The sequence below is a fragment of the Sus scrofa genome, chromosome 18, assembly GCF_054392235.1.
Source record: "Sus scrofa isolate SSC_HxYL_T2T_F1_AM1 chromosome 18, Sscrofa_HxYL_maternal_Yorkshire_Landrace_v2.0, whole genome shotgun sequence".
NCBI lineage: Eukaryota > Metazoa > Chordata > Mammalia > Artiodactyla > Suidae > Sus > Sus scrofa.
Window position 1 is genome coordinate 60446071 of NC_139400.1, and position 12168 is coordinate 60458238.

At 45.5% G+C, this 12168-nt stretch overlaps 1 protein-coding gene across 14 annotated transcripts in view; it reads right to left on the reverse strand.

Moving 5' to 3' along the window:
* Nucleotides 1-12168, reverse strand: part of HECW1 (HECT, C2 and WW domain containing E3 ubiquitin protein ligase 1) — a 405784-nt gene that overhangs the window by 80866 nt on the left and 312750 nt on the right. For all 14 annotated transcript variants that reach the window (XM_085005939.1, XM_021079146.2, XM_021079149.2 and 11 more), the window contains 3 exons: nucleotides 8064-8206; nucleotides 5399-5520; nucleotides 3137-3322 (listed from right to left, as the gene is read on the reverse strand). In XM_085005939.1, coding sequence (XP_084862065.1) covers nucleotides 3137-3322; nucleotides 5399-5520; nucleotides 8064-8206 — 451 coding nt within the window. The remainder of the gene's footprint in view (nucleotides 1-3136; nucleotides 3323-5398; nucleotides 5521-8063; nucleotides 8207-12168) is intronic.

The window sequence follows — 12168 nt, forward strand, 5'->3', positions numbered from 1 at the left end:
GGGCCAGCCACTATACCAGACCCTTAGAAGTTCCATCAATGAGCAAAACAAATGACCTGGCTCTCAGGGAGCTTAACATTCTGTTAGGAGAAACAGACAAAGCAGTAAATCAAACAAATATGTAAATTACAGAGCAGAGCCTGTGGGTTAGGGATCTTGGGAGAGCGTGTGACATTAAATTGTATCTCACAGAGAAGGTGAGATACTTTTTTTTTGGTTTTTACATTTGCCTCCCCCCCCTTCACTGTTTGCAATCTGGTGTCTTCCCTGTGCTTTGGGGGCTGTTTCCATGGTCATATTCTATGTTAGTGGTTTGATTTTACGCGTGTCAGTTCTGCTGTTTTATCACTCTGCTATTACATACATCTTGTTGTTCCTTTCAATCTTAAAATATTTATTTTAGCTCATGTTCTTTCCTTATTTTTAATTGTAGTAGAACACCTAACATGAAATTTACTTTCTAAGAAATTTTAAAGTGCATAGTACAGAATTGTTAACTATAGGCACAGCATTGTATGTGGCCCATCCCTAGAATTTATTCATCTTGTGTAAACTCTGTATTTAGTCTATGGCCATATCACCCTGAATGTACCCAATCTCATCCTAAAACTCTATACCCATTGAACAGAAACTCCCCATTTCCTCCTCCCCACACCCCCGGCAACCACCATTCTACTTTGTATGAGCTCAACTACTTCGGATATCTCAGATCTATGGAACAATACGGCATTTGTCCTTCTGTGCCTAGCTAATTTCACTTAACATAATGTCTTCCAGGTCAAATCGTGTGGTAGCATGTGTCAGAATGCCCTTCTTTTTTAAGGTTAAATAATATTCCATTGTATGTGTACACATTTTCTTTATCCATCCAACCATCAATAGACACTTAGGTTGCTTCCACATCTTTGCTATTTGAATAAAGAATGTGGAGTGCAGATAGCTCTTTGTGCTTTCACTTTCATTTCTTGTGGATCAACACCCAGAGGGGGATTGCTAGATCCTAGGCTAGTTCTGTTTTCTGACATCTGCTTCCTCTTGGCTTGTTTTCTCTTCGTGGCTTCTTCTTGCTCAATAGAAGTATGTGCTCTTGCACCATTTTATGGATGATAAGCAGCTATCTTTTTTTAAAAAAATTACATTTGATTTACAACGTTATGCCAATTTCTTCTGTGCAGCGAAGTGACCCCGTATATATATGCATGGCCCATACACGTATACAGACCCGCCCTTTCCCTTTATCATATTATCCTCCATCATTACCCCAAGAGACTGGATATAGCTCCCTCTGCTATATAGCAGGACCTCATTGCTTATCCATTCCAAGGGTACTGGTTTGCATCTACTACCCCCAAACTCCTCGTCCATCCTACTCCTTTCCCCCTCCCCCTTGGCAGCACAAGTTCTGTGTGTGTGTGAGTCTGTTTCTCTGTTGTAGATGACAAGCAGCAATCTTAAAAGATATTCATTTCTGTTTCCGAAGAAAATTACAAGACAGGCTTTTGCTCAGATAAAGATTCTGCTTCCTTCATGTAGGTCTTCAGAGGCCCTTCTCATTTTGTCATTGTGTGTCTATTCCTTAGTAGAGGCCACCTCCATCTCACACCTGCCACAGATGGGGGTCCCGCCTGTCCCACCACCCACAGCCCCCCCCATCTTGGATGATAAGCATCCTCCTTGGCTCAGCCCTGAAGCCCCCCTGAGGCTCACAGGGCATCTCTACTGAAGTTGGGCGGAGGCTGTGTCCCTTCCTCAGATTTTCAAGACAGCAGATGAGTCAGATACCGTTTTGTCCTCCTTGTGGGGAGGACTGTGTCTTCAGACACCAAACAGCTCAGCCCCAGCCCTCCTCTTCCTCAAGAGTGCATACGCAAAGTGAAGGCTGTCGACTCTGAATGTGTAAAAACAAGAAGCAAACTGGCCAACTGAGGAACGAGAGGATGAGGTGGTGTTCTGGAACTTACTCCGCTTCTTTGCACAAACGCTATCACCACATCATTTTTTCACTGTCATTCTCCCAGCGGAGGCCACAACCAGTAAACAGGAAGGTCCTGGAGAACAGATTCCGGCTATGGCGGCTTTTCTCCTACACAAGTCACCCCCCTTCTTCCCCCCTGCAGTTCACCTGCAACTACAGACATCCACGTACTAATGGACTTGCATTCGTGGACACAATCTTTCCCCACACACTCTAGAGGGTCTGGCTTGTGAAGCATGCTAAAGGGTTTGTGGGGCAGGAATTTCTGGCTCCCCAGTGCACAGAGACACCCCATCAGCCCACTTTGGGGGACAGTGGCTTTGCGTGTTCACTGTCACAGAGGAAAGGAGCTGTGTGATGCAGTTTCCTATTGAGATACATGTCTGCCGGCAACGCTCCTGATTCCTTTGCCACCATGAGAGGAAGGGATTGTCCCTACCAAAGGCTGTAACAGATGATGCAGGGACAAGTCTTTGGTAAATCATTTGGCTTGTCCTATAAATACACTGGTACTCCAGAGATGACTGATGGTAATTAAGAAAAAAGCATTCTCATTCTCACTTTAGCCAACTCATAGATGTTAAAACATCGCTGGGAAAGAGTATTGGTTAGGGACACACAAAATAAAAATGTAAGCCAGTAACATTGCATGGGCCCAATTCAGCCTGTCCCTGTTGGCCAGGCTCTTTTAATGAGAACTGAAGGCTTATTAGGGAAATCACAATGAATGATCTAATAATAGCACTCCTATTAAACTAATAATTTCATTCCCTGACAGCTAGCTGTCTAAGGAGGCAGGACACTAGAAAGGTCACTGAACAGAATCTGGTTTCAAGTTCCAAACCCAAACTAAAAAATATGTAGCCCATAGTTCCCAACTGGGTATGATACTGCAGTCCCCAACTCCCCTCCCCCGCCAAGGGAACTACCACAATGTCACAACTTGGTGGAGACGCTATGGGCAACCGTGGGCAGAAGCCAGGGATGCCTGGAAACATCCTCCACCTCAGGAGACAGAAACCCGGATGCAGACAGCATCCCTTCCTTCCTCCTGGCCATTGAGGGTCTCAGGCGCAGGCTTCTGTCTCCTCACCAACTCCCCCCTCACTGCTCCCAGGTCTTCTCCTTCTGATGTAAGGCCCACACGGCAGTTAGGCTCACCTTTCCCTGCTGGTCCGTTTTGATCTCCCAGCCCCGGGGCAATTCCAGCCGCGTGTCCGCAAACATGTTGATGAAATTGACCAAGTCCCGGTTGTGCTGGTAGCGTTCGAAGTTGCGCGCATCCCGCCGGACCTTCAGGATCATGTGCTTTAAGCAGGTGCTACTGGTGAAGACTCGGTAGGCACTCTGAGACCCGGCAGGCCGATCGGGAAGGGCGTGGGGGTAGGAGAAACACAGACCAAGCACACCGTGAGCTCCTTAGCAGGAAGTGTGATGGCTGAATGGGTTTACTGCGAGCCTTGAGGGGGGTGCTCCAGAAGGAAACATCGGCCCTTCGAAAACACACATGGACCTACCTGCTGTCCCTGCAGCCTGGGACACTGCGGACCGTCCTGCATCTCAAAGCTCGCCTCCCCCTCTGGCCCCTCTTCCCCATTCCTCCCCCCACCCTGGCCCGGCCTTCCCTTTCCCCCCGCCTCAGCCAGGCTCTGCCCCCTTGAATCTCCTTCTACCTCTCTGAGCATCACTCCTCTCTCTCCTCCCCGTTCCTCCTCTGACTGCACAGGTCCGCCTTGGCCCTCTTATCTGTCTGTGTAACAGGAAGTATTCACTAAGGTTCCCTGGGGATTTAAGGCTGGATGTTAGGTCTGTCACTCCCTTGAATCCTCTGTAAAAACTTGTGCATGGGGGGCGGGGAAAATAGATGAAGAAAGTTTCAGGAATTTCTAATTGTGCTTCCCGGAACTGGGGTGTGTGTGGTGGAGGAAAGACTGCTTGCAGCCAGAGCAGCCTGGGACAGTGGTTCCTTCTGGTCCAGGGCCACCTGGTGCCCAATACCCAGGGCATCAATATCTGGCATCCTTGGTTCCCTTCATGATTCACCCTTGCACCACTGGGCAGCTGCTCTGGATGTGTGAGAGGCTCTCAAATAGCACCTGCTCAAAACTGGCCTCCTCCCTGCCACAGTCTGCCTCCCCTAATCAAACTACTGCTTAATGTGGATTCCACCATCTAACTCAGGGCTGGAAGAGAAAGGACTCAGGTGTTTCGCAGCCCTCACATTCCATCCCCTCTCCATCACGGTGGTACCAAGCACCAGGGATTCCACGTAGAAATATCCCCTGAATGGAGTTATTTTCCCCCTGCTCCCAGCGCCTTCTCCGGGGCAGCCCTGGATCATCGCTCCCTTGGGCTGTTGAACCAGCTTCTAGTCTTAGCGCATCTCAGACCCCCTCCCGCACTTCCGCCAGGGAAAAGAATTCCTCAAACGCTGATCACTTGCAACCTGAGGTCTGAGACTGCTGCTAGTTCCTGTCGCCTACTGAGGCAGATGCAGGCTTCCTTCCAGGAAGTACCAGGAGATCTGCTGCTCCTCCTCCAAGCCCTCTTCCCACTTCTCCCCATCACCACACTACAGCCCCGATGGGTCACAGCCTAGCCGTTTCTGCCACCAAAGGAACATGTGCCCCGGCCACTTTTAACCTTCGGGACTCGATTCAGCCGTTGGGGGACCACTCCCTCAGTGTCCAGAGCATCACCTGCTTTCAGAACATCTCCTTCCTCCCTGAGGTCAGGCCCTGTCTTTTTGCATGTCGCTCACTCCACAAAATGGGGTGGGGGGGCTGCTGTTGTTCAGGTGTCACCTTAGTCTGTCTCTGTGACCCTAGCCCTTAGATCTGTGCCTGAAGCGCAGGAAACGTTTGTCCGGATCATAAGTAATGATTATAGTCATATCCTGTCTCGGCTTTCTTGACAATATCAAAATAGAAGAAGAAATGAAAAAACTATGAATATAAAAATTCCATCAAATTTACCTTAAGCATGTTATTTGAAAAATGAATTATAGGAAAAGGAAACCCAGTTATTTGTCTATTTTAACATTTCTTTAATGAAAGTGCTTTTATAAAAGGATTCAGGCTGAAGGGAAGCTGTCAACTTCATAATTTTGTTCCTTGAAAACTGAAACAATAAGAAAAGAACACTTTCATTTGCAAATCACTTTCACAGACATCAATACATTCGAATCTAACAAAAACCCAGAGAAGCTACAGCATTTCCAAATCTCGCTTTTGTCCTTTTGGGGAAATTCACAGAGAGTGAAAAAGAGGGGACTGGCTCACTTTTTTCCCCTTTTCTTTCTTTTTTTCCCCTTGCCTGAGTTAAAATGCTATCCTCTTTAATCTACCAAATACCTTTGCAAAGTTGTGTTTTGAGTCTTGCCAGTAGCCAGGCCAGACCCCCTCTGCGTGTGGGAATACTCACATAATTGGCATGCAGGACGGTGAAGAACTCAGGGTTGGTGATGAACTTGACCGCTGGGGACTGTAGCAGCAAGGTGATTTTTTGTGAGTTCACTGGAGAAAGTGACCCATCTCTCCTTAGATCTGGAAAAAGTGAAGCAAAGCAACTGAATGCATTGGAGAAAGACGGTTTCAAAGACAGCCCTTGTTTCTCCACACCAGCAGCCCACAAGCCTTGACCTACACAACCAGAGTGGGTTCTGACTTTGACTAGTGATCTGACCAGGTGTCACAGTGATGGGGCCAGGTGTCCTGCTCCTTAAGAATCTTTATTTCCTAGGAATATTCCTGTGTACATCGAGTTAGGATCAAATGCTTGATCTTTTTTTTTTTTATCCCAATGACTTTTCTTCTTATTTTCTTTGTAAGTTGCTAAGCATATGATAGGTTGTTTGCAGAAGGTACCACAATTCTTCCCCTGCCTGCATCCCCATCAGTGTGGGACTTTGCGGCTTCTCTCCATGTTGAATAGAGTTGGTCTTGTGCCTCACTTTAACCAACAGGATTTGCCAGAGTTTTGAGAGAGCTGTGGGTCCCCACTCCCACCCTCACTATGAGAACTTGGGTTAGCCTGTTCCAGATAAGAAGCCGTGGCGAACAAGGCAAACCATCCTCCCAGAGCCCATCTCAGTCCAGCCAGCCGGCATCCGATTCCACACCTGGCCAAGGATGCATGTGTGAGTCCAGAGGCCTGAGGAACCACCCAGCAGAACTCAGCTCAAACCGTCCCCTCTGCACAACTGCGGGATAAGTGCATGGTTGTGAGTTTAAGCCACTAAGCTTTGGGATAGTCTGTTATACAGCAAATGCCAACAGATCCAATACCAAATCCAGAAGGAAAATTTACCCTCTCCCTCACATTTCTAATTACTCTACCGCTTTACCACACCTCTCTCAGAGGTTAAACAAAGAAATTAATAGTAGGAAAAAATGGGAGTTCCTGTCATGGCTTAGCGGAAATGAATCTGACTAGCATCCAGGAGGACACAGGTTTGATTCTTGGCCTCACTCAGTGGGTTAAAGATCTGGCACTGCGGTGAGCTGTGGTGTATGTTGCAGATGTGGCTCGGATCCAGTGTTGCTGTGGCTGTGGTGTAGGCCGGCAGGCACAGCTCTGATTCGTCCCCCTAGCCTGGGAATCTCCATATGCCACAGGTGAGGCCCTAAAAAGACAGGAAAAACAAAAGGGACAAAAACCAAACCTGTCAGTTTGGTTAGTATATCTGGAATAGAATGGAGGCAATTAAAATTGTTGGTGGAACTGTGTATGTGCATTTAAAAGAGGGTATGAAAGGAGTTCCCTGGTGGCTCAGCGAGTTCATGATCTGGTGTTGATACTGCTATGGTGCGGGTTTGATCCCTGGCCTGGAAACTTCTGCATGCCATGGGTGCAGCCAAAAAAGAAAAAAAAAAAAAAAAGGCATGAAAATGTCCCTTATTCCGCTTTTGCATAGAAGGCTGAGACCTGGCAGGATGGGGCAGGAAGCACATGACTGTTTGGTCAGATTGTATAGCTGTCAATCTGCCATTATTTACTCAATTTTAAAGACATTGAAAAATCACCGTGTATCAGATGACACGGTGATAATCTGATGCCATTACAGGTATAGAAATTAGAAGTCAGTCTCTTTGTAGGAAACAAACTTATGGTTACCAAAGGAGAAGGGGGGAGGGATAAATGAGGAGTTTGGGATTAACAGATGTACGCTACTATATAGAAAATGGATAAACAGCAGGGACCTACTGTATAACACAGGGAACTATGCTCAGTATGTTGTAATGTAATAACCTATTGTGGAAAAGAGTCTGAAAAAGTTGTATATATGTAACTGAATCACTTTGCTGTACACTTGAAACTCACACAACCTTGTAAATCAACTTTGCTTGAGTTAAAAACAAAAAAGCAGCCAGTCACTTCTGCCTTTGGAATATTTTCATCTATCTGAGTTCCACTCAGGCAGATTCAAAGAAACAAGCCCCAGACCCCTAGCGGTTACCGATGATATCTGGTAAAAAGGCTTCCAAGTGGTGGTGGGAGGTGTATAAAACCCACCGGGAAACCCCTTTACTTCCAGGTTCCTCCCTCAGCGGGGACTGTATTTTATTTGAAATGTGAACAAATCTTATTCCTATGCTGTCACGTGGCTCCTTGGAAGTATACCATGAATTATTACTGCATGCTTTATTTTTCAATTAATTAATTATTTATTTTGGCTGCACCTGCAGCAAAAGGCAGTTCTCTGGGCCAGGGATCAAATCTGGGCCACAGCTGCGGCAATGCTGGATCTTTAACCCATGCGTCAGGCCAGGGGTCGACCTTGTGCCTCCATGGCAACCTGAGCCACTACCCACTGCACCACAGCGGGAACTCTTGCATGTTTTATTTCTAAGTGGAAACATCCTTTTGAAACCAACAAATACATTTACTTAATAAGAAATGATGAAGCCACCAAGAAAATTGCCTGGATGCTGAGGTACAAGTTCACTTCACTTCTCCGTTATGTTCCTGGTGGGAAATTTCTGTTTACCCTGAGGACACCGAACCTCTTTCTCCTCTGCCTGACCTCACTCACCCCCCTGCTCTCTCTACCCCACCCCATCCCTGGATATGCCTCCTCCCCGCATACCTAAGCTTGACTGGGAGGATTCAGCCTCGGAGTCGCTCCCACCACCTCCTCCGCTGCCTCCTGCCGGGACTTGCTCACAACTTTGGCTGCCAGAATCCTCTTCAGGCCTCTCGGTAGCGATGGTCCGCTGAATATTTTGATACCTTTGCATTAGAAAGTGGAAAGACGGGAGTTAACTTTGGTTTGTTGGTTTGTTGGGGGCTGCTGCTCTGAATCAGATAATTCTGTAAATTGTCTTGGATGTCAAGAAATGTCAGGAAAGAGATGCTTAAGATCCCCCCAAGATACCCAAGACAATTAGTCAGACAGGCATCTGAATGATTTGACTTCTTCTTCTTCTTCTTCTTCTTTTTTTTTTTTTTTTGGTTTTTAGGGCTGTACCTGTGGCATATGGAAGTTCTCAGGCTAGGGGTCAAATCAGAGCTGCACCTACTGGCCTACACCACAGCCACAGTAACTTGGGATCTGAGCCATATCTGGGACTTATACCGCAGCTCACAGCAAAGCGGGATCCTCAACCCACTGAGTGAGGCCAAGGACTGAATCCACATCCTCGTGACTACTAGTCAGGTTCGTTACTGCTGAGCTCTGAAGGGAACTCCCTGATTTGACTTCTTTTTGTTTTGTAGGCCGTGACGATGAGTTTCAAGTATGGTGACTTAAAAAAAAAATCAACACGCAAAAAGAACATTATAAAACCACTTCTACCCCTCATTAAACAAAATCAGGCTAAGTCTGAAATAATTCTGTGGGGATGCACATATCTAGGAAGCAGAAACATACTCACAGACATAGAGAATTGACTTGTGGTTGCCAAGGGGGAGGAGGGCTGGGGGGGATGGATTGGAAGGTGGCAATTAGCGGATGCAAACTAGCATACATAGGATGGATAAATAACCAGGTCCTACTGCATAGCACAGGAAACTATATTCCATATCTTGTGATAAGCCATCATGGAAAAGAATATGAAAAAATATATACATGTATACTTGAATCACTTTGCTGTAGAGCAGAAATGAAGGCAACACTAAATCAACTATACTTCAAGAAAATAAAACAATAATGGTGTGGGAAGGAACTTAAAATGTTACAACTAAAATATCAAGTAACTTCCACCTGATAGTGTTAAGTCTACAACCTAGAATAATAGTTGTACTTGCTTGTTTTTATTTCACAGGTAACTGATTGGACTGGCAAGGGTGGTACAAAGATTACACACTGAAAACATGCTGGCAGACAAATAAATGCTTTCTGCTTATTTGAAGGCACATTTGATTTGTCTTCCCAAGTTGGAGAACTAGTCCGTCGGCCGGTCAGTCAACTATAAAGGTCCTTACTAAATATTTACTGACTCTTCCAATGCGCCTGGCTCCGAGCTGGACTTTCAGACCAAAGAGAAGGTTAGAGTGTGATCTCGCCCTCTGCACACTCACAGTCCAGACGGAACCAAGAGGGGACAGGCACATAAACCGTGGCTCTAGTGATGTGAACAAGAAGCCCTGGATGTGGAAGAGACGTGAGCAAAGATGAGCAAACACCCAAGGCACATAATTTCTGCAGTCAGAGTATGAACTTGTCAGGGAGCTTGCAGAGGGGGTACACAGAGGAAACAACACATGACCAAAACTTCACCCTGAAGAACCTTGAGAAGCCTGGTGGTGACATCAGGGTGTGTGGGTGTGGGCAGTGCCAGGGAACTGGTCGGGAGGGATGGGGAGGGCAAGGAGCACCTACCAGCTGCCTGGCAACGGCTGGACTGTTATTCTCTAGGGCCAGGTTTTCCAACTTGAGCTGCATCAGAATCACCTGCAGGGCTTGTTATAACCCATTTGAAAAATGGGTAGAAGACCTAAACAGACATTTCTCCAAAGAAGACATTCGGATAGCCGATAGGCACATGAAAAGATGCTCAACATCACTAATTATTAGAGAAATGCAAACCAAAACTAAGATGAGGTACCACTTTACACTGGTCAGAATGGCCATCATTAACAAGTTTACAAATAACAAATGCTGGAGAGGGTGTGGAGAAAAGGGAACCTTCCTTCACTGTTGGTGGGAATGTAAATTGATACAATCATTATGGAGAACAGTATGGCGGTTTCTCAAAAACTAAATGTAGAGCTACCATATGATCTAGCAATCCCATTCATAGGCGTATGTCTGGACAAAAGTATAATTCAAAAAGATACATACATTCCTATGTTCATTGCAGCACTATTTACAATAGCCAAGACTTGGAAACAACCTAAACGTCCGTCAACAGACAACTGGATTAAGAAGATGTGGTACATATACATACAATGGAATACTACTCAGCCATAAAAAGAACATAATAATACTATTTTCAGCAACATGGATGCAACTAGAGAGTCTTGTACTAAGCGAAGTCAGTCAGAAAGAGAAAGCAAATACCATATGATATCACTTATATGTGGAATCTAAAATACGGCACAAATGAACCTTTCTGCAAAACAGAAACAGACTCACAGACATAAGAGCAGACTTGCGGTTGCTGAGGGGAGGGGGAAGGAAGTGCGATCAACTGGGGGCTTGGGGTTAGTAGATGCAAACTATTACATTTAGACTGGATAAGCAATGAGATCTACTGTACAGCACAGGGAACTATATCCAGTCTCTTGGGATAGACCCTAATGGAAGATAGTATGAGAAAAAGAATATATATATATATATATGTATGACTGGGTCACTATGGTGTGTGGCAGAAATTGGCACAATGCTATACATAAACTATACTTTAATAAAAAACAAACAAAATCAGGGTATCCAGCCCCAGCCCTGGAGGTCTTAGCCAATGGCCAGCATCACCTAGAGATACCTGAGTTTCCAGCCCGGCCAAGCTCTGGCTGCAAACTTGAGACCCCCAGAGAAGGGCCTCAGTGAATCCAGTCAGCCGTGACAATGAGAGAAGTATAAGGATCATAGTTGTTGTTGTTTTGTGTCGCTGAATTTGGGGTGTGTGTCACTCAGCAACAGAGACGTGGAGCACCCTGGGCAAACCTCCAATTGGAGCCGCTCTTTTCCTTCCCAAAGTGCGGTGATCACAAAAGAGAGTTTTAACGAGTCACTACAAGCTTGTTTTTTTTTTTTTTTTAATTTTTTTTTTTACTACAAGCTTGTTTGATGAAGACTCCAGCAATTTTGCCACCTGCTTCACATGTCTTCAGTGGGACCTGGGTTATCTCACACCTTATTAAGTCAACCGCCTCAAAGGCCAGGTGCCAGACCCCACCCCTGGCCTTTGCTGAGGTGCAGGGACCACCTTGGGGAAGCAGGACGCACAGCAGTTCCTGGAAGATTGTTCGGGGAGGGCAGGGCTGCAGCCTCTGAGGCTCTCTTTGCTTTGACGATGAGAGAAGGAGTCAAAGCGGGTTCTTTCCTACGTCATCAAGAACTATCATTCTATGTCCCTCCTCACCTTTTTGTTTTTCAGCAAAAGGTTAAAAATTTATTTAGAGTTTAGAAAAACTGGTAAGAAAGTCAACTGGAATGTCCAATTTGTAAACAGACACACAGAGGAACATACACGAAACCGAATCAGCAGGAGAAAACCTTTCCAAACCAAACCAAAACAAGGCCTAGAATGACGGACAATTCTCACGGGAGGAGCTAAACTTGGTAAAAGAAAAACACAGAAACAGACGTCGACCCTGCCTTCAAGAAGTGACAAATGAGAAGCACCACAACAGCAGAGTACTGCTTAAGGTAGCAAAACAAACCAAAGAAAAGATGGAAGGGAAAATGTCTCTGCTGGCAGCGTAAACCCGTAGAAACACTTTAGAAACATTTAAGCCTGGATACCAAATACCAAAACTATGTAGATCTCCCCTGGCCTGCGCTTTTGGAAATTTAACCCTAAGGAAACGCTCTAAGACAATCCTAATATTTTTACATGTCCTGGGCCTTATCCAAAAGAGTGATAAACAGCAAAACATCCAACAATATGGCAAATTAATAAAATTACAACTGTTCGGTGGAATACTATATAATCATTGAAGTGATAATCTTAAGACTATGTAGCAATATGAAAATGCTTGTATAGAGTAAGTGAAAAATGAATATAAAACTAAATATTGTCATTATA